This window comes from Polistes fuscatus, unplaced genomic scaffold (assembly GCF_010416935.1).
Source record: "Polistes fuscatus isolate 324 unplaced genomic scaffold, CU_Pfus_HIC Scaffold2, whole genome shotgun sequence".
Classification (NCBI taxonomy): domain Eukaryota; kingdom Metazoa; phylum Arthropoda; class Insecta; order Hymenoptera; family Vespidae; genus Polistes; species Polistes fuscatus.
This window is the reverse complement of record NW_025113096.1, coordinates 9170548-9191343: the sequence shown is the minus strand read 5'-3', so window position 1 is coordinate 9191343 and position 20796 is coordinate 9170548. Positions and strand designations below refer to the sequence as shown.

Here is a 20796-nt window from a genome sequence, read left to right as displayed (position 1 = left end):
CAAAAAAGAGAAGAAGAGAAAGTGGCATCGAAGGGTGGATGGGTGGTGACGGAATTAATGGTGGTACATATACATATATATATAAATATATGTATAATAAATCGATGAAGTCGATCCTGTTGCTCGAAATGGATGAGAAACCGTAGATTGTAGGACTTGGGATGCCCTACCTGGGTAACGTTGATGCTCCTGTGTTTTACCCTCCTGAACAAAGTTTGGGCTGTGTAGAACGGTAGCATCGCTGGTAGCATGCGCTGTCATAACCCTCAGAGAGAGGACGAGTCCAGCGTGGCTCCTCTCCATTGGTAGATCCGTCACCTCAAGCATTCTAGGAGTCAAGCTGGTCGCTGAACCCAGAAGATGTCTCGTGTCTGCATCGAAGACTTGAAGGACATAGGTAGCCGTGTTCTCGTCGAAGTACTCGCTCTCCGCACAGCTCACCTTCACCGTCGTTCTGCTTTCTTCTTTGATTGTGCAATTCTCCGGGGATGGCGGTCGAGCCAGTCTCTCACCTGCTACCACACCGGTACAACAAACCACACCTCAGGTTCCTTCCTTTCTTTTTTATTTTTATATATATGTATGTATATATACATATATATATATATATATCTCTTTCTTCATCTTTCATTCTTACTAACTTTCAACATACATACATACATATACACATATACATACAAATAAATAATTCCCCTTTCTTCCTATCTTTTTACCCATTTCCCCTTTTATCTTATTTTCATTTTCATTATCACCTCGTCCTACACTTTTTCGATGAAATTTGACCAAGTGCGACCTCGTTAAACTCCGTCTCTCCGTGTCTCTACTATCATTTCCAGACTGCTAACACTACTTTGACTATTACTACTACTCGTCTTTAACGCGAGCTCCTCTCCTTGATGGAGATCCACGAATTACCGAAATAAGATTAGTCATACTAACTCTTCAAGTCGGTTCGCGCGCTTTTCCCGTGCGTAAACTTTCCTTCTAATGACGTTCGTTGTTCGCTAAGAATTATCAAAGAGGACATAGCTTGGAATGGTCCGTAAACTGATTTAAATGCAGACTTGAAGAGCTAATATTTACAATTTACCTCGCTCTTCATCGAGAACGGACTTGGGTGATGGGGTGGAGGGAAGGGGAAGGGGACCTTTCCTTGGTTAGATCGTCTTAGATCGTTGAATTTTCATCCCTCGAGTCACGTTTCCTTCACATTCGCACCAAAATCTCACACTCTTGTCACCATTGTCACATCTTTTATTCTCTCTCTCTCTCTCTTTTTTTTCTTTTATTTTTTTTTTCCATTTCATTCATAGCCTAAAGCTTACACATCCTAACCCGAAAGAGAATCCGAAAGTTACGCAATTATCGTTGTCCGTGGATCACCGACCGTGTTATTCAAGTAATACGTTTAAAAGTTTATGCAAACGATCGGCCGTAAGCTTTATCGTCGATATCGTCTCTTTATTCGGAAACGATATCCACGAGTAATCTACACTCGCGAATATTGCTATTTCAAAAGTAAAATTTCTCCTTGAGAGGTGGTAGCGTATTTGAATTTTTAATAACGATGTGAAAGTGTTATGAGAGTACAGTCGATAGTGTGTCGTAATTTTTTTAAAGCATGTACTTTTCCGTCGAATTTTCGAACACCTTTTTTTATTCTAATCTCGATGTTATTCGAGATTTTTCATTTTTATGTACGTTAGAGAAGAGATTTTCGGTAGACTATGCTTTTTCCCTACCCCGATTGCCTCGGTGTGCATCGAAGATTGGGAAAGGATCATAGATTATAGATAGGATAGATAAAGATAAAAAGAAGAAGAAGAAGAAGATGGAAAGAAACCAAAAAAAAAAAAGAATTCAATCATAAGAAGGAAGAAATGTGTGAATAATTATGAGCACTATTATGCAAAGCCGTGCAATACAGCAGTTTATAGAGTACTCGAAATAAACGGAAAGTTATGTGAATGATGATCGATACACGAGGCACTTTTATTTTAGCGAATCGAAACTCTCATTTTCCAAATTCCTCGACTCACCTGTTCTTCTCTCTGGCGAGTTCAATGTGGTGGCCGAAAAGTGTACGACCTCACTTTTACCCTTCGTGTTGCTCGCATAAATTTGTATTTCGTAGGTAGTGCCAGGATCGAGATTAGTTACAACGAAGGAGGCAGTTTTGCTGGTTTGATTGTAGATCGTATTTATGGATTTGCTACCGCTCGATGATATCTCTCGATCTACTTGGATGTTAAATTTTTGAGGAATTCCACCGTCGAAACCGTCGATGCATTCGACGTAGAATGAGTCTGTCGTTTGATTCAGAAGCGAACAATTGTGTGGCATGTCGGGACGTCCTGTAAAAATGACGATGAATTTACTTATTTTTACAATAATTAATTATCGAATAACGTTCATCCTAATAGATAAGATTTATTGGGGTATAGTCATCTCCCGAAGTTACGCGATAAGTGGGACTGACGAAAATCGATTAAGTCGAATTCGCGTACGTCTTGGTACAAATTAGCATTTCGCAATAATTATCGGTACATATCTCCTCATACACATACCTATACAACCAACTAACAGTGGAATTTTCCACATTATCGTTCAACTCTCGCTCGACTGATCTCACACACGGTTATTTTATACTCTTGCACATTCGCATTTCTAAATGTATGATTTGTATTAGGTATTCAAGCATGAAACGTCCGATTACTCTGTTTACTTTCAGTTTGAAAAAATGAACATTTTACGCTTAATTATCTAATAAATAAGCCCGACCAGTCTAAATTTACGATTAAAGATAAAATGAAGAACCGCGTAATTTCGAGTTTGCGTAAGTTGGAGTAACGTAAGTCGAGGGATTACTGTATTTCAATAGACGTATACGTGTATCTCTGATATCAAAGATAGAATTGGAACCTGGAAATCGATCTTCTTGTACGGTCCTTCCTCGAAAAGAGTTAGAGAAGAATCGTTGAAAGGAGGATGAGAATTTGAAGAGTTAGAGTAAGACGAGTAAAGAAAAGAGTCTAAGGTATGAGATTTAGGACGTGGGAAAGAAAAGGTTAAGATCGAATAAGAGACTACACTACTCACCAGCTGGAACGATATGATAGACGCAAGGCTCGAGTTGAGTGCCCTGATCGTTGCTGCCCCAACAAAGTAGAGTACCATAGTCCAGTTCGGTCATGGGAGTATAGGAAGCTGTCGAGTGAGTACCGGCGCTTGTGACGTGTGCTTGGGCTATGTCGACAGCTTCCATCGTATTATTGAATTTCCAAGTGAACGAGACTTCCGCAGGGTTGGCCTCAAGCTCGCAGGGGATCTTCGTGGTCTCTTGTCGAGCTACACCGAATACCTTTGTCTGTCCACTGTGGCAAACCGGAGCGTCTGAAAGAAAATAATGAAATGTGTCAGAGTTTCATCGTCATATACAGGGTCTTTCGCCTAACTCGACCACTTAAAATATCTCGTTTACTTCGTACGATAGAAAAAAATGTCAAAGGAAAAAATTGTAAAATGTTGTCTCTTGTACATGAGAAGATTTTTTTTTTTTTGCAGTGAAAGGGAATTTTGTTTTGAAAGGGAAAAAGGAGAAAAAAATCCAAAAGAAATATCGAGGACCGATTCAATTTTGCTTTGGAGTCGAGTATGATTGATTGCTCGCATGCTTTCTTAATTAGCGAAAATTTGATTACCTAAAAGTCCCGGTCGCTGACGATCTCAAAACTCGTTTTATGTTGGAAAAAAGTCCTATGTGGCGTACACTGAGGTATATTACAGTATATCATGCGTTTACATGGTTTTAAATTTTGATATAATGGAAAAAACCTGTTAAATAATTAACAATTAATGAGTTATTAATAAAGATTGTCTCTTGTACATAAGAAGATTGTTTGCTTGGATGAGTGTCTTACACGTTGATTTGCATTTATTTTTTCATTTACCGTCCTCCGAGCGCGTATTGAAGTTACTGACAAACATTTCACAATTTTTTCGATAAAGGTCACTTAAAGGTAAATATATTGCACATCGTTAGATTCGTTTTCTTATAAGCTTTAAGAATATTGTAGTAAAAATATGCATTCCCGTTTAAAAAAAATACGGTAACCTTGAAATTTTGAAAAAGATGACCTTGAAAGAAAAATTCGATATATCACTATATTGGCGCCTTCGAACAGAATATTTCTTTCCTTTGACATTTTTTTCTATCGTACGAAGTAAACGAGATATTTTAGGTGGTCGAGTTAAGCGAAAGACTCTGTATATATAATATTATACGATAAATTCGACGTTCTTATATATTTACATTTATTTTGTAATTTTAAATCGATCGATTAGATCACGTTTAACGAACGATAGTTAACGAGCTGACACCGAGTACAATGAAAACGATAAATGGAATATGTAAGTGGAATAGAGACAGAAAGAAAAAGAGAAAGAGAGAGGGAGAGAGAGAGAGAGAGAGAGAGAGAGAGTAGTCAAACGAAACGTGTCGCACCAATGAATTTTCAAAATGGAAAACGGATGCGTGAAAAAGCGAGCTCGTTGTTGACGATAAATCGAGGAAAAGTTATGTGTGTTCTCCTCTCGAACAACGCACAATGCATATCTACGTACGCGTGTATGAAAACGCGTAATCCGGAACGAATGATTTAAAGGCTCCCGTGAATCCTCCCTCCAACCCCTGCCTAAACTCACCCCTGTTCCTCGCGTTTATGGGGTTCTTACGTTTTGCAATTTCGACTTTATACTAGCTGTTTTAACGTTTCGTTCAATACAGTTACTTTCTCTCTCTCTCTTTCTCTCTCTCTCTCTCTCATTTTCTCTCTATATAAAACTTTAACTGATATTTCATATTGCGTGTATGATCAGAAACGACCGTAAACTCTGTATTGTATATTCAAAATGCGCGCGTTAATTCTTCCGAAATTTTCCGAAGCGGTAATCGGTCGCATCCCCACTCTTAGCGCTTTTCTAATGAGCCTTCTGATTGGCCAGCTTCCGAAAGCGATCGTCCTGTTCTATTGTTGGATGCCTAGACATCTTTGGAAGGAATAAAGGATTGTACAATTATTATTACACAGACACGTCTTGTAGACTAGCGAGACGAATCAACGAAATTGAAGTATTGTATTTTATTCATTATTATTATACTCAACGAGAGAGTAGAGAAAGATGAAGGAGTGTATAAGCCCGTGTCTATATAATTCGCCCGATCAAAATCACGACTCGATCGATCGTCGAGTCGATACGTAAGCGGGACCAGTTGTCCGCCATTTTTAATATTGTATCTTCTTCATTTTGTATCCGCTTATATTGAACCAGAGGTTTTTATGCCGCAAGGATTTTCCCGACAAGCCATTAAAGATATTTTCTTTTTCTCTTTTGGCTTAATAACACTTTTTTTTTTAAATAATTTACTCCTTATTTTTCCTTTAAAATTACGAGAGGACTCCATGTTGGAGAAATCTGCGGACATACATGGCGTAAGGTGAAATGTACTACGTTTGTTACCTATATCCATACATGAAATATATCCATGTACGCATGTATCTATCTATGTATATGCGTACATATATGTATTTATGTACGTTGGTTTTCATACTCGAATGTTAAGAGCTCGGTAAATCGTTACGCGCCATTCTAACTTTACCGCATCGTCGTTATGTGCATGTGTCTGTCAATGTATACAGTTATATAAGTGTTTATGCACTTTTCTATACCGTTAGGCCGTATCTTCGTGAAAAATGAGCATATCTACCTGTTTTTCCAAAAACAAAAAGGAAAAGATCCCAGGACAGAAACTTTCGTTCGTGCGTCATCGGGATTGTGAAAAAAAGCGAGATCTCGTGTGAAATATTTTCCTTTCTCTTTCTCTCTCTCTCTCTCTCTCTCTTTTATTATATTTTATTTTATTTTCTTTTCTTTTTTCTTTTAACTGGGTCACCTATCTCGACATGAAAAAAAAAAACGATATGAACAAAAAAGTGGGCTTGAATATTCTGTATTTTCGTTATTTTCAATTAAAATACCATATATATATATAAGCTTAACAATCGTTTATTCCACGTAAAGTGATTTTGATTATTAAATTATTTTTAGAGAATGTCGAATTGTGTAAGGATCTTTTATGTGAAACGTTTCGTACTACAATATGTAAGGTCAATGATGTTATTATCCAATTTCTGATCCTCGTGTAAATTACGATCGTTCGACATCCATACATATGGTAGGTAGGTACTGCACAAATCAATGTGTAATGGTCTTAACGGTCATAAACTCTCTAAACTTGTGCACCTGCGTATACAGAGCGTTACTATGCGCGTGTGGGAATATCAGTCTCTCCCTATCTCTCTCTCTCTCTCTCTCTCTCTCTCATATATATGCTTTCCCTCGTGTACATCATCTATATACAGAGAAGAGACAGCAAAAGCTAACCGATAATTCTATACCTTCGAGTCTTCCCTAAGTTTGAACGTTTGATTGAGACGTCAAAAGACAAAGTTTATGTGTACCAAATATAAACGATAAATTAAATATCAAGTTATTCTAGTTCTCAATTTTATTCGAACAAACGGAAATTTTGTATTTATCCAAATGTGTGCGAGTATATATGGATGATGTGAATGATATATTAATTATCGAGGTATTTTACATTTCAATCTTTTTTGAATAAAACAAATTTTTCCGCGCGCGTGGTTATTTCTCGTGAGATATGTAAAATAAGTGTATATATAAGAGAAATAAATAGAAAGAGATACATAGATAGATAAATAGATAGTTAGATAGATAAAAGAAGAGAGAAAGAAAGATAAAGGGAGGGTGAGAGAAAGAGAGAGGGAGAGAGGGAGAGAGGGAAAGGAATGGCGAGATTTGGAAGGACAGAGGAATGCGAGTACAATTTGTAGGAAGGACGAAATCGCAAGCGGACGATAATATATCGCGTCGGCGACCACGGCAGACGTTGGATTTTAGCTTTATACGTGTCTCTCGTTAAATGTTTCATTACGTGGTAAAAGCACGTGGAACGCTTTCTCCTCTGCTTTTCATGGAAAGCTCGTTCCTCGAGCTTTCTCTCTTTCTCTCTCATGATTATCTCGTGCACTCTTGCCCTTCTATTTCTCTCTCTTCCTCTCTGTTGGCGTTATAACGCACGTTCCAGAATTTGGTCGTATGTTGTACAACGGTAGCAGTCCAAGTTGAATAGATTTCTCGTGTATACTCCTACACGACTTCTATGTATGTATGTACGTGGAAACGCGGGAAGCGAAAAGACGTTTTTACTTAATTTTACTATCCGCTTTCACACCGACATACTTTCTGCTTGTCCTCTTTTATAGTTTCCTTTTGAAAATACGCGTCGTCTTTTATTGCTTACACTTATGCGCGACAACTTACCGAATGAGGACAAACTATCCTATTGAAATAATATATATTTTTACTAAACGGGGGTAACTTTTTAATATCCAACAAGCGCTTTACCGTTCAACGATATTTAAAATATTGATCGAATACAGCATCAATAACAAGGACAAAATATCACAAATTGGTTTTCAAATAAATTTGATGCACATATCTTTAATCAAGTTCGACAGATATTGGATATATATATTTATTTATTTATTTTGCGGGATGAACCCGTTAATACAGAATTTATGAAAGAGGTCAGGTTAAAAATAAAGATAATTACAGATAATTTAGACAAAGCTTGATAAATGATATAAACTAATAAAAATTCATTGAATTGAAAAGATTATAGTAATTAGATACAGTTTGAGCATAATTTGAGACAAAATTCTGACCAGGAGGCCGATAAAAATAATAATATCGTGATTAGTAAATCAAACCGCTAAATTATATCTTAAATTACTAAGGTTAGTTTTTAGACCACGAACATTCTAATATTAAATCCTCGGGATGAAAGTCAGTTTTTTTGAAAATGCTATTGCTTTTGACGATTTTAGGTATATCATTATTATATTTATATAGTCATATTGTGGAGATTCCATTTTCTATTAAAGTTGTTAATTCACTTCTTAGGAATTTTAGACAATCTTGTTGAGCCTTAGTACGATCATGACTGATGTAAACAGGATTACAATATTTTAATTTGTTCTTCAAAATAGGGAGAACCTCATGTTTTGAAGCAAGAGTGATACGAACAAGATGAATGCGATTGGGATACTCTCTTCCTATTCTGGTTGAGCGAGAGACAAGATGCACCGAGGGGTCAAATTTTGAAAGAATGTTCTTCTCCAAGAATGTTTCTTCACCATTAAATAAAATCATATTTGACGATCTCTTCTCTCTTTCAATGATTTCACCGATGATTTCCTCAGCAACAACAGAATTCTTTGAAAGTTGATCTTATCCATTTACTTCATTCTCAATAGCAGAGACACGATCAGTAGTAACAGAAACCTCATTCTGAAGCTTATAAATGTCATTTTTTAAGTTCCTTAGAAGTTGATCTCTTAAAGCGTTAAATTCCTTTCTTATAATTTTACGAATTTTAATAATCAGGAGGTCATCCGGCGAGTCCATGGAAGTAGAAGTATTTTGCGAATCACATTTACTAAATTTATCCCCACAGCAAGGATTACCTGTGCGCAAAAGACATGCCGGATGAGATGCAATATCATAAAAATTGCAAGTTATTGGTTTAGAAACGTTAGTACCACATCCATTACACACGTTTTGACCATTTTATTTGACCATAAGAAGTTTAAAGATACGTTAAGATTAAAAATAGGGAAATCAGGTGGAAAAAAAAATTACGTCCGACCTCAACGACGCTTGAAACTATATGTTATTATAATTAGTATATCGTAGTAATTAGAACAGGGAAGTGTCAATAACGATCGAAGTGTAACGATCTTGTGTATGGATTTACTCACATTTGATGTCTAAATTGAGAGGATTGCTCTCACCGTCACCTTCTTGATTACTACCAATGCAGGTATAGATGCCGGCTCTGCTACGTGTCACGCTCTGAAGCACCAGACTCTGATTACTTATTATCGTGCCAGTTGCCGTGTTGTGGTACAGTGGATTGCCCTATGAATACAAAGTCTCGAATTACAAACTTTGCCACCCTTCTACGTGGACGCGATAATTACGTCGCCGAAGCGACACGAAATTGTTCCGCGTTGCTCTCTATCCGTGTGTCTCGCGTTTAATTATACCGCGATGAAGATTCTTCCGCGAATTCCAGTTAAGAAATAATAACAATTATAATGATAGTAATAATATTAATAATAATAATAATAATGATAAGAACAGTAATAGGAATAATACGCATAAACGTTAGCATTCCTTTTTCATGATTCGCGAACAGAAATATTATATTGTTTCTTTGACTGTAGATAGATAGATGTAGTTGTAATAAATAAAACTGGTACCATGTATAATATTTATCTATCTATATATATATATATATGTTGTATGTATCCATCGATCGTTATTATTACGACTAAATAACTGTTAATTAATATCTGGAAGAAATCCCTTTATTAATCCCTTTTATAAATAATGGTAACCGTTGGAACCTCTAAAATGATCCGTATTATCGAGTTTAACGTTAAAACGTTTCTGTTCTCGTACAATTTTATCTCGTATTCATTGCCATTTATTTTTCCAAGCGGTTTATTGACACTAGCAAATGAAATGTTAACAACCAGCGCTCGTTTACTAAGCCGAGTAAATTGCCTTTTATATTTTAAAAGAAAATTTTTGTCAATCCGTCTTTATTCTTTTTGTATTTCGAGAGAAAATTTATTACTTTGTAAGTTGGTGGTAATATATATGGTAGATAGATAGATAGATAGATAGATAGATAGATAGATAGATAGATAGATAGAATAGATATACATAGGTATACATATATGTATCTCGAGTTAGCGAAAACTCACGTTATGCCGCCAGGAGACCTTGTAAACCCAAGGATTCGACTTGATGTTGCATTCGAAGTAAACGTCGATTCCTTCTCGGATTGCGCTCGAGTTCAGATTGCTCCCCAATTCTAGGGTAACCACGGGCTCGTCTGAAAGTGCAATTAATATTAAAGTTCGAACCAGGAGGCGTAACAACAAAAGCGTAACGCGTATGCCCCACGGAAAATCGAAATCGGAAACAGAGGATTTCGTACTTATGTACTTTCACGATTTACTACTTATCGTCTTTGTTTTCCGATTTTCTCGATTGGTCGTAAATATACGTGAATATGATGATCATGCTAACTTTTAATAAGTTATATTGTGTAAATAAATATTTATATATTATTATACGATATTTGTGTATAGAAAAATATTATATTCAATTTTTTTACCAGAATTACATATTTATTTATTTTCAGTACTCATAATTTAATAGCTACGTTTTCCAATTTGTAAAATTGATTCTTCCTTTGCATATATATTTTCACTATAATGTTTAATAATATATTTGTAAAAATGAATATTACATGTAACATTTTTCAAAAGAATTTTGTTATTATGTATTTCAGGATTTTCAATTCATAAGTTAAAAGCATCGTTTTTCAATATTCAAAATTGATCGTAAATATATATTTACTCTTGTAAAGATTAAATTAACTTTTAATAATGTCTATAAGAAAAAAATATAATAAATAATTTTTCATCAAAATATATATTTAATATTATTTAACGCGCTTACTTTCTAAATTTAAAAGTTAAAACACAATTTTCCGAATTGATTCGTAAATATATCGCTAATATGTGAAACTCAATTTCTAACTTTTAATAACGGGTATATTTGTCAGAACAAAAAAATCAAACCATAAAATATTGGCGAAAGTAAACTCGTTGAAATAATAAAAAGTAAAACAAGTTTCAATGTTGTGTATATACTGTTGTCATTGTTTTTTCGATGGGTAAAAGCACTCAACCAAGGACGCGACAAAAACTTGCGTATCGAAAAATACTCCGAGATTCGGTATTAAAAAGAATTTCAACGTTCGGCCATTTTCGTTGCGTTGGCGAATAAATAAACGATAAATAAACGGATTACCTTTGTTCACGTGGAAACTATTCGCAACTTAACCGGGAATATACCGATTCTAAATTCACCAGGACGAATAAAATAATTTGTGAAAATTCATTTTCTTTCGAATCTTCATATTTTCCGTACTATTTTATTTATTAATTTATTTTTTTGCCTTTTTCTTTTTCTTTTTCCTTATACCATTTCATATAAGAATATACTTTTGTAGGATGTAGTAGAATTGATTGTCCAAATGGTCTTCGATTCGAGCACGTAAATGAACGAATGAACGAACGAACGAATGAACGAACGAACGAACGAACGAACGAACGAACGACGATATTATTAATAGGCATCGTTCCGCATCGTTCTACGAAGATCAATGCTGGTTATTTCGCGAATCCAATATAAAAGTTCCTCGTTGATGGTGGAGTTTACGCCGGAAATCGGTGCGGCATCGCGGAAATTAATGGTATAACCCGAACTACGAGGAAAGATTTACTATTTCTTTCTTTTTCTCATTCTTTCTTTCTTTTTCTCATTCTCTCTTTCTTTCCCTCTCTCTCTCTTTCTCTTTCATTAGTTCTTTTATATCCCTTTATTTCCGTTCTTTCGCATTTGACAATTTTTTGTCTTCCTTTCTCTTTCTTTTTTCAACAAAGATGGTTTTTTTTCTCTCTTTCTCTCTTTCTCTCTATTTCGTTCCTTTTCTTTAACATTACAATCGAGAATCTTCAAATAAAAGAAAAGAGAAAAAGAGAGACAGAGATTCGTTTACAGGTGCGTCATTTTGCCCTTTGGTATTTTTTTTTCTTGTTACCAACGTTCCTGGGGTAATGTTGAGTAAAGAAAGAAGGAACACGAAGAGGAAGAAAAAAGAAAGAAAACTCTGTAATGGAATAACGGTAAGGAAAGAAGAAGAAAGAGAAGAAGATAGTGCATTCTATTGTTCGGCTTGTGGAAAATTATACTACTCTCTGAAGCAAAAGATGGAACAAATAATGCAATAAAGCATAACGCGAATACTCTAATTTAATAGGCTCTTAATATATTCGAAATAAGAAATAAAGATTTACGACAGAGGTTCTATTAAGAGTACGATATAATATTATCTTCAATTCTATAGGAAGAATATGCTTGAAAAATTTCGATGTCCCGATGGGTGCAAAATCGTGCATGAAATTGTCCTTCGCGAAGCAACTTACGAGATCTCGATAAGAATCTACGTCTTAAATTTATACATGGCTACATTTTACATGCCGCACGACTAACACAAAGACCTTTATACATGTTAAAATATATTGCGATCAGGGACGGCTCGTGCATTGGTTCTACGGAACTACAGCAACCCTAATTGTTCTTGACTTAAAAAAAAGAAATATTTAATATTTTATTTATTGTGTTATTTAATCATCTACGATTCTATGCAATTCTTTTATGTAAAAAAATTCTTTTATGTAAAAAAAATATTTAAAATCCATCTTGTAGGATTTAGAAGGAGAATTGGGTTACATGAAAACAATAGTCGCAATGTCTTTGACGCGTTATATAGGGATTGTGTACTAAGTTTTACAATTTTATCGATAACAAATAATATTTTACTTATATTTAACTTTTCTTCGATTATTATCATTATTTTGACATTTTATCGAAACAATATATTCACGCTAAGTATGTAAATTTCGAAAGATGCAACACCCCAATGAATTTCAATCCACGAGCCGTCACTGGTTGCGATGTATGCATCGATTTCTTAGTTTTATGATACACATTGCAATATGTGAAGCGCGGCATATAAAAATCAGCATCAAAAGTAACTTACATCATCGTAGGGAAAAATCTACGTGTTTCAATATAGATATCAGTAATGTGAAAGGAAGCTAATACTGATGCGGGTTTCATGAAAGGTAGATATCGATAAATGCATAGCAACATGTTTCAACGTGTATAAGGAATCTTTAAATGTTATAAGTTTTCGTTTTCCTTTATTTTTGTCGTAACATTTTTGCATTCATTGCGTTCCTCGAGATTCTCTCAGTGATCTTTATCGAGAGTCACCGACGTACCGTCTTTCAAATTAACTCATACCGATCTCTCTTACTTATCGTTTAAGTATTTGCGAGGCGCCGTATCGAAAGGTTTAATTAGCGTTTTAACGTAAATGTCTTGTTCCTTTTTTATCTCTCTCTCTCTCTCTTTCTTTACCTCTTCCTTAACTTTCTTGTCTCTGTTTTTCTTCTTCGTTTCCAATCTCGGACACGCATCGTACGAGATCTTTATCCCGTAGCTCGTCGAAAGTAAAGATCATTCCACTCGAACGTTCTTAACGTTACCTTCGAGATTTAATCTGACGCGTCGATTTCATGAACGAGCGAACGAACGCGTGTAATATCGACAAACGCTTACGATATATGTCGAGTTTCCATCCTGTTTCCATTTCTGAATCCGGGATATCCGGTACGCTGGCCTTGCAGGAGAGATATTTTCCAGCGTCTTCGATGCTCGGCATGAAAGTTAGTATGCTCGTCGTCGTATTGCCGACGGGACTCACCTGTGGAAGGATATATTTCATGGTGAAACCGTTTGTCGAGGGATTTCCTCGCAACTCTCCGATAGAATCTTTGTGTAAGAGAGAAAGAGGGAGAGAGAGAGAAAGAGAGAAGACGAAGAAGAAGAAGAAGAAGAAGAAGAAGAAGATAGCTTTTATATATAATAAAACTTCATTTTATTTCCTGACTAGGTTTCTATTGAAAAAGTATCTTTTTCTTGCACGTGGTTCGCGTCAGATTTTGATCAAGTGAATCTTCTCTTCATGTTGGAAAACTTGTCAACTTTAAAGCTTTATATCGTAGGGTAGATATTACTTAGATAAATAGGATTGATCGATTGAAAGATGAAATGAAAGTCTCTCTCTCTCTCTCTTTCTTTCTCTCTTTAGAATCGAATAAATCTCAAGAGTAAAAGACAACAAACTGATTGCTTACCGTTAGTCGTGTATTTCTAAGCGTTATGCTCCCCTTGGACCAGGTGATTTTCGGTGTTGGTCTGGCCCCGACAACCTCACATCCTATCTCGTACAAGGTCCCGGCGCTTAATGCACGGTTTTCTCCTTGTATACGAACCCACAGTGGCTTCACTGAAACACGTGTGTCCCGAGGTTACCCCGGAAGAACGTTTCGTTCTACATTATGCAGGTCGTATATTTCGACCAGTCGAGATACTCTAGCCAAGTAATGTCCGTTAACGTTACCGCTTGCGATACAATTAATTTGCTGACTTGATTCGTTGCATTAATACCTTCTGAAAGGGTTTCCTACTATTCTCTCTACTTTAGCATCACCTTATATACACGTGGTTAGTAGATAATACGAGGGTAAGTCTACAATTATCCTACAATGCAATGGTATTTATTTTTTGTTGACCTTGTTAGGGTTGTATTGTTAAGTGTTAGTGCATTAGTATTCGTGGGTTTACTTCTATCACACTTGCATACTTTTAAATACACGCTAAGTTGATTACATTTTATCTATTGTGACATTAACAATAGCTGTTCTCCTTTGTGTTTGCATCAAAGAAGAGTAACCAGCAGTTATTCGTTTCTTGTGGTCTCAAGGTGTAAGTATCAAAGACCAAAATCTATCAAAGACATTCACGTATTATTTCAATATTGTCTTGAAATTCTCTTGCCTAACGTAAAACTATACGGTTAGTTGTTAAAGTTATAAATAATTATTGATTCGCATATGTAATGCATTAAATTAATAAGCAAGTAAAAAGATGATATATCGAGACAAGTTATCCAAGAAAAAAAAAGAAAATGATGAAAAAATAAAATAGAATAAAAAAACTTACGATTCATGTTGAGAGTAACCGAACTGGAAATCGGCGCGACCATGTTGTTGTTGGAAGCTTGACAAGTCAAAATCGTATGTAAGTGTTTACGATTGAGTTTTTCAAGTCTAAGAACGTTCCGTACTCTTTTGGTGCCTATGTTCTCGTAAGTGTCGTCCAAAAGGGCATTCTCTTGCCACCACGTCACTCGTGGTGGTGGTCGACCTGTAAATTGCAATAAATGACGAAGTTCTTGGATAAAACAGGATTGTAAGAGCACATCAAAGCGTCAACATTCCCCGTTCATCCTTGCGGTTTTCCTATCGTTTCATTGTCCTTTTCAATGTCTTACGTCCTTTTAATACTCTTTTGTGGACGATATCGAATCCACAAAGATTCTCGGTCTCTTTATTTTCACGCGATATACGTTTCACGATCAAATTCCTTTCGCATGTGTTCCAGTTTCTCGAATCGAAGGAGGATATTTTATATCGTTAAGGAAAAATCACAAAGGCTAAGAAGATACGAAAAGCAATGGATTTGTCAAAGAAATAAACGATCAAACGGATAATTCTACTCTCTGGACTATCCTACGAAAGACGATTAAGTCGCAATCTTCTCGACTTAAGTTTTTTTTTTCTCTCTCTCCATTCTCTCTCTCTTTCTTTCTTTTTTTCTTTCTTTCTTTTCTCGAATTCTTATCATCCGGTTGACGAAAGGCGCGACGAAGAGAAGATAATAATCTCCTTAAGCAGATGATACTGCTAGCTTCTTACTAATCACGGAAATACTGTGTATATATACGCTTTAAAGAATACATTTGAAACGATGATACGATCAAATCTTCCTGTTTAAAGTTCTCCATTAACTATGAACGCGCTTTTCATATTACTTAGTTATATTCGTTTAATATTTCATTTATTTCGTTTCCCTGACTCTTTGCAGCATTATTCTTACCTTAATATTTATATCCATATATTTAACATTTCTATTTCTTTCTCGAATCGATCCATGCGAATTACTTTGCTAAATGATTGATGATGCCAGATTAAAAAGTTAAACGTCAACGTCGATAACTTAATACGTCATGAATGAAACAAAGATATGAATGATATTATAAAAACGCTTAAGAAAATGTATGGTATTTTTTAAATGACGTCTATAACTTAATACGTCATGAATGATATTATAAAATCACTTAGGAAAATATATGATATTTTTTTAAACGAATGAGCTATCTTGAAATATAATGTTATGGATAAAGCAATGATACGAATGATATTATAAGAACATTTATGAAACTATATAGAATTTTTTTTAATAGAATGAGCTATTTTGTAACTTTATTTTTATACTCCTCCTGCTTGAACAAGACTCTCGATATTAAAATTGGAAAATAAAAGGGGAAACGAGTAACGTCAAAGAACGATGGATTTTTACTTATGTAAATAGGTCGAATATATAAGTATATAGCTATGTATGTATATAAAAAGAATAAAAAAAGAAGAAGAAGAGAACTTACCACCGGCGGCAACGCAGGTAATATTGAGAGACGCTCCTTCGCTGTACGGGCCAAGAATGTAATGAGGAATATGAGATCCGCCTTCGTCCAATATGCTAAGTTGTTCCGGTGGTACTGCAATCATTTTTACAATAAGAACATCCCTTTTCCTCTATTTTTTTTTCCTGTCACATCGAAAAATAAATGAGTATTTCTTTTTATTTTTGCTTTTTTTGTCAAGTCTCATTCCGGAATTATTTACAATTTGTGACTATGACAGTGAGACAGAGAAGTAGCTAGTTTTATTTCTATCCAACCTTTTAGTACTACACGGTGGATAACATTTCTCTTTCTTCCTTTCTCTCTCTCTCTCTCTCTCTCTTGGTTTCTTTCTTATCCTTTTCTCACAACACGGCGCGAGTTGCAAAAAGAAAGAGGGATCAAGTTTAAAAACGGACTTACGTTCTTGGTACTTCTCGTCGTTGTCGCGTGCGCTTGAATTAATGGACGTCGAGCAAAAGTTTCAAGAGAAGGAAGAAAAGAAGGAAGGAAGGAAGGAAAGAAGTAAAGAAAAAAAATAAAAAAAAAAAATAGGAAGTAAAAAGAAGAAGAAGAAGAAAGAGAACAAGTTCGTTCCACCTTACGCCGACTTGTTAACTCGTTCAGATTTATGAACAAGGTGTTCGCCGGTTCTTTTCAAAATCTATGACATCTCGGATAGATTCGATTTTCCGATGATGACGTGGAGGGACGAAAGTTTAATTAAAAATCAAGCCTAACTTGTCAAGAAAATTGAACTAACAAGTAATATAAAGATAAATTGAGTTTGCGTATATAGGAACTTGCAGGCAAACGTTTAGATGCATATCGGTCTGAGAGAGAACAAACATATCAAATTGTCTATTCTCTTCCTGATGCATCGGAAAGTGAACAAAGTCTCTAACATGGACGAGGTACTCAGACAACAAGTTTCTCAGCAACTCGATGTGACCACTAAGCGTTTGCTTCTTCTCTCTCTCTCTCTCTCTCTCTGTATTTCTCTTTCCTTCTCTCTTTGGACACTCACTGATGACCGTAAAATTGACTTTGCTGTTTCTCGTAGGTGACTGTTTGAAATCGACCCTGCATCTGTAAATGGCAGCATCGGTCTCCCGAACGTTGTCTAACACGAGCTTAGCTGGTTCCTCGGAGTGAAGGAAGGAGGCACGTCCGTCGAGACTAAAATTCTGCCAATGTTTTCCTTGCTCCAACGTACTTCGTCCTCTCGTGTCGAAGCTGTAATCAATCACGTTAAACATTTTACTTAGCTCTTGTATATAAAAAAAAAGAGTCTACAATTATTATATTATATACAGGTAGATACAACATAAGTAAAATGTAAATTATACGCTTATTATACGGTATACTTGCACGACATTAAATACAAACTCATTAAGAAGTTAACGACAAATGTTAAACCGTTTCGATACTATCGACAAGATCAACACGAGTAGAAAATAACGAGTGAAAGAATACAAGTCGACGAGCATTAATGCGACCTACCTTTTTTTAACCTACCGATCGTTAATTGGCTACAGTATATATCGCGAGACACAAGTGTCTACGAAGGATTTAAAGCTAGAGTTCGTAGCGCGTATCCTAATATCTCGAAGTTATACGCTGTTAACCGACAATAATAATAGTAATAACGATAATAATAAATTCGGGTAATAGGGATATATGTGTAGTATCCAAGCACATATGTAAACTTTTATATACATACGTACATACACACACACATATATATATATATATATATATATACATATATGTACCAAAAAGGTGGTGAAAAAGAGAACGACCTGGAGTATTATAAATAACATTGTAGGAACCACGGGAGGCAGGCGCCAGCGAGCGAAAATATAAGAGTCGGATTTATAGCAAGTAACGGGTATGTATTTGGTAAAAACTATGGCGTTTCTAGCCACACGTGGTGGCATTTGCTCTCTTTATCTCGATAGCCAACTTTCAAACGATTGTGAGAATCCTATAGGAGAATAAACTCCTACGTATAGTTGTATATGCTTTTATTATAAGATAGTACTTATATATTTCTTTTCTATTTGTTAATGTTTTTGCGTGTTTACTCGGATCATCGTTAAATATAATAATAAAGTTTTTGTTGTGATCGTATTGTAATTAAAAGAAACCCAGGACTCCTAGTTGTTCGTTCGTTCATTGTTCTTTTTGTTTTTCTTACGATCGACATATCAACTAGTTTTCTTTACTTGGATTTCATGTTCGTCTCCTCGACGAGATAATTAACGTTTCCTACAACTCGAATTACGTTCAAATTTTTCTTCTCTAGTTTTTATCAAAAAGAACGACAAACACAAAACGAAAATGAACGAGCATTGATTATACAAGAGCATTAACATAAGCATGCCATGTACGCATTATTACATCTTGATAATCATATTAAACGAGCTTTCAATTAATACCGCACGGTAACAATTTTGTATCAATTTATACTGTCGATCAAAGGATAATTCTCTTCGATCGCATACAAAATGAATTATTTGATAATACTTAGAAAATTTTAATATCTCGTTTATTTATTTGGAATTTGTTGTTTTATTAAAAACTTGTTTCTGACTAAAACACTCGCGTCTCGCGTAATACGTTAAAAATGGACGGAAAAAAATTCTAGGTGGAAAATATATAATTAGAAACGTTTAGATATTTCAAGTTAGTAATTAACGAGTCTTATCGAATGTCTGCGATCGACGTCGAATCAAGTGAGATCGTTAAGACCAGTTTTTAGTTTCCATGAGGAGGAATTGGAACGAACCGAACGCGCCGATTGACTTCGATTCGGATCGCTTTGGTGCGTGCTCGAGTGCGCGAATACTGCAGCCTTGAGAGATTCCATAGATAATGGCGTCCGTTTCACAGTGGTACTGCCGTTACATACTCGGTCCAGTGCTTTGGACACGAACGATTGGACTGATTAACGGTCCGCGTCAAAGAACAAAGATCGCCGAATCGCTTTAGCCGTTCATCAACGTCCAAGCAACAACGACTTTTCCGAGTTTTCCAATCGATTTCTGTGGAAGAGTCTCGGTTCGATGATTATCCAACCCCTAAAAATTACCACTCCGTAAACCTGTCTATCTTGACTACTTTTAAAAGATCGGATAGTCTACTATATTATGACAGAAGAAATAAGAGATAAGCTCGTCAAATTCGTTTGGAATATCAGTAATAGCGAGATGCATGGAAAATGGAATTTTCTGTTTCATTCGTCACGCCTGCCTACCTCTTATAGGAACCAAGTTTATTGGATCGAAGTCGGATTCCTTCGTCTTATTTTCCATAGCTATGTCCTTTTACTACTCCATTTCTCTCTCTCTCTCTCTCTCTCTTTCTCTCTTTCTCTTTCTTTTTTCTCTTCTTCACTATCTACCATCGTGATATTGGAGAAAAGCAAGGATGGGTTGAGAGCTGATTTAGCTTGTGCAAAGCTTCCTTCCTTCCTTCCTTGCTTCCTTCCTTCCTTGCTTACTTACTTACTAGCTAGAGTGGAATAAGGAATGCCAAGGTGGAATTTACCTGTATATTGGTGTGTCTGACTCGTCCTTGTACCAAATAACTAGATGTAGCTTGTCCCCCGAGATCGGTGGTTCCACGTCGCATGGCAACTTAGCTTTCCCACCTGCCACTGCTTCTACATCCGTCATTGTCACTGTAATGACAAAGTTGAGATATCTTTTGAGTTCGGCCGTTGAAGAAGATCGCGTTAACGATCTATTCTCGCATAGAAATTTTCTGAGTAATGGAAAGCGTTTATTGTAAAATGTTTCATCCTCGACGATCTTCATTCACGGGGTACTCATGCATAATATCGAAAACAGTTCAAAACTCTCTCGTGCTTTCGTTATACAGGAGAGAATCACGATTATTCGTGCATCGTTTAGTCTCGCAGTTTCGAAACTGTACAAACGTGTTTCTCTCAGGAAGGCACGTACTACATATCTATCGTCAACATTATTGTTCGAAAACGAAATTACGATATCGTCGGCGATTAAATATTTTCAAAATAATTTCATCTACCTCGTAGTTGTTGACTTTTTTCTTTGCGTTAGTCAAAAATTATGATTGATTATTCGTTTGCTACGTAAAATACTTATTGTTGTAATAATACTCGTTTTAATTATTGTATTTTGCGAGAGAAAGATGAAGCCGTATTTCTCTTAATTAGTTTGGATAATGGTGCTTTCTATGTATGTATTATCATATATATAATATGTAAGTATATGTGTTCCTACATACATGACGCATATATGACGACGACGACGACGTTCGTATCGAATCATTCGCTTTCGTTCATTTTCTTCTGATTTTCACTTTTTTTTTCAACTCTTGCTTGCAAATAAGTTCATTGAATGCATAGTAAGATGTCGAGCGAGTCTAAAAGC

General features: G+C 35.6%; 1 protein-coding gene across 5 annotated transcripts in view; it reads right to left on the bottom strand.

The window, feature by feature from the left end:
* LOC122516527 (nephrin-like) overlaps window positions 1-20796 on the bottom strand; it is a 243052-nt gene that overhangs the window by 5091 nt on the left and 217165 nt on the right. For 2 of the 5 annotated variants that reach the window (XM_043634395.1, XM_043634397.1), the window contains exons 2-12: window positions 19931-20063; window positions 17406-17614; window positions 16361-16474; window positions 14860-15063; window positions 13992-14143; window positions 13414-13558; window positions 9918-10048; window positions 8904-9063; window positions 3100-3393; window positions 2040-2354; window positions 171-515 (exon numbers count right to left, since the gene is read on the bottom strand). In XM_043634395.1, coding sequence (XP_043490330.1) covers window positions 171-515; window positions 2040-2354; window positions 3100-3393; window positions 8904-9063; window positions 9918-10048; window positions 13414-13558; window positions 13992-14143; window positions 14860-15063; window positions 16361-16474; window positions 17406-17614; window positions 19931-20063 — 2202 coding nt within the window. The remainder of the gene's footprint in view (window positions 1-170; window positions 516-2039; window positions 2355-3099; window positions 3394-8903; window positions 9064-9917; window positions 10049-13413; window positions 13559-13991; window positions 14144-14859; window positions 15064-16360; window positions 16475-17405; window positions 17615-19930; window positions 20064-20796) is intronic. The other 3 variants (XM_043634396.1, XM_043634398.1, XM_043634400.1) reach the window with 2 other exon arrangements.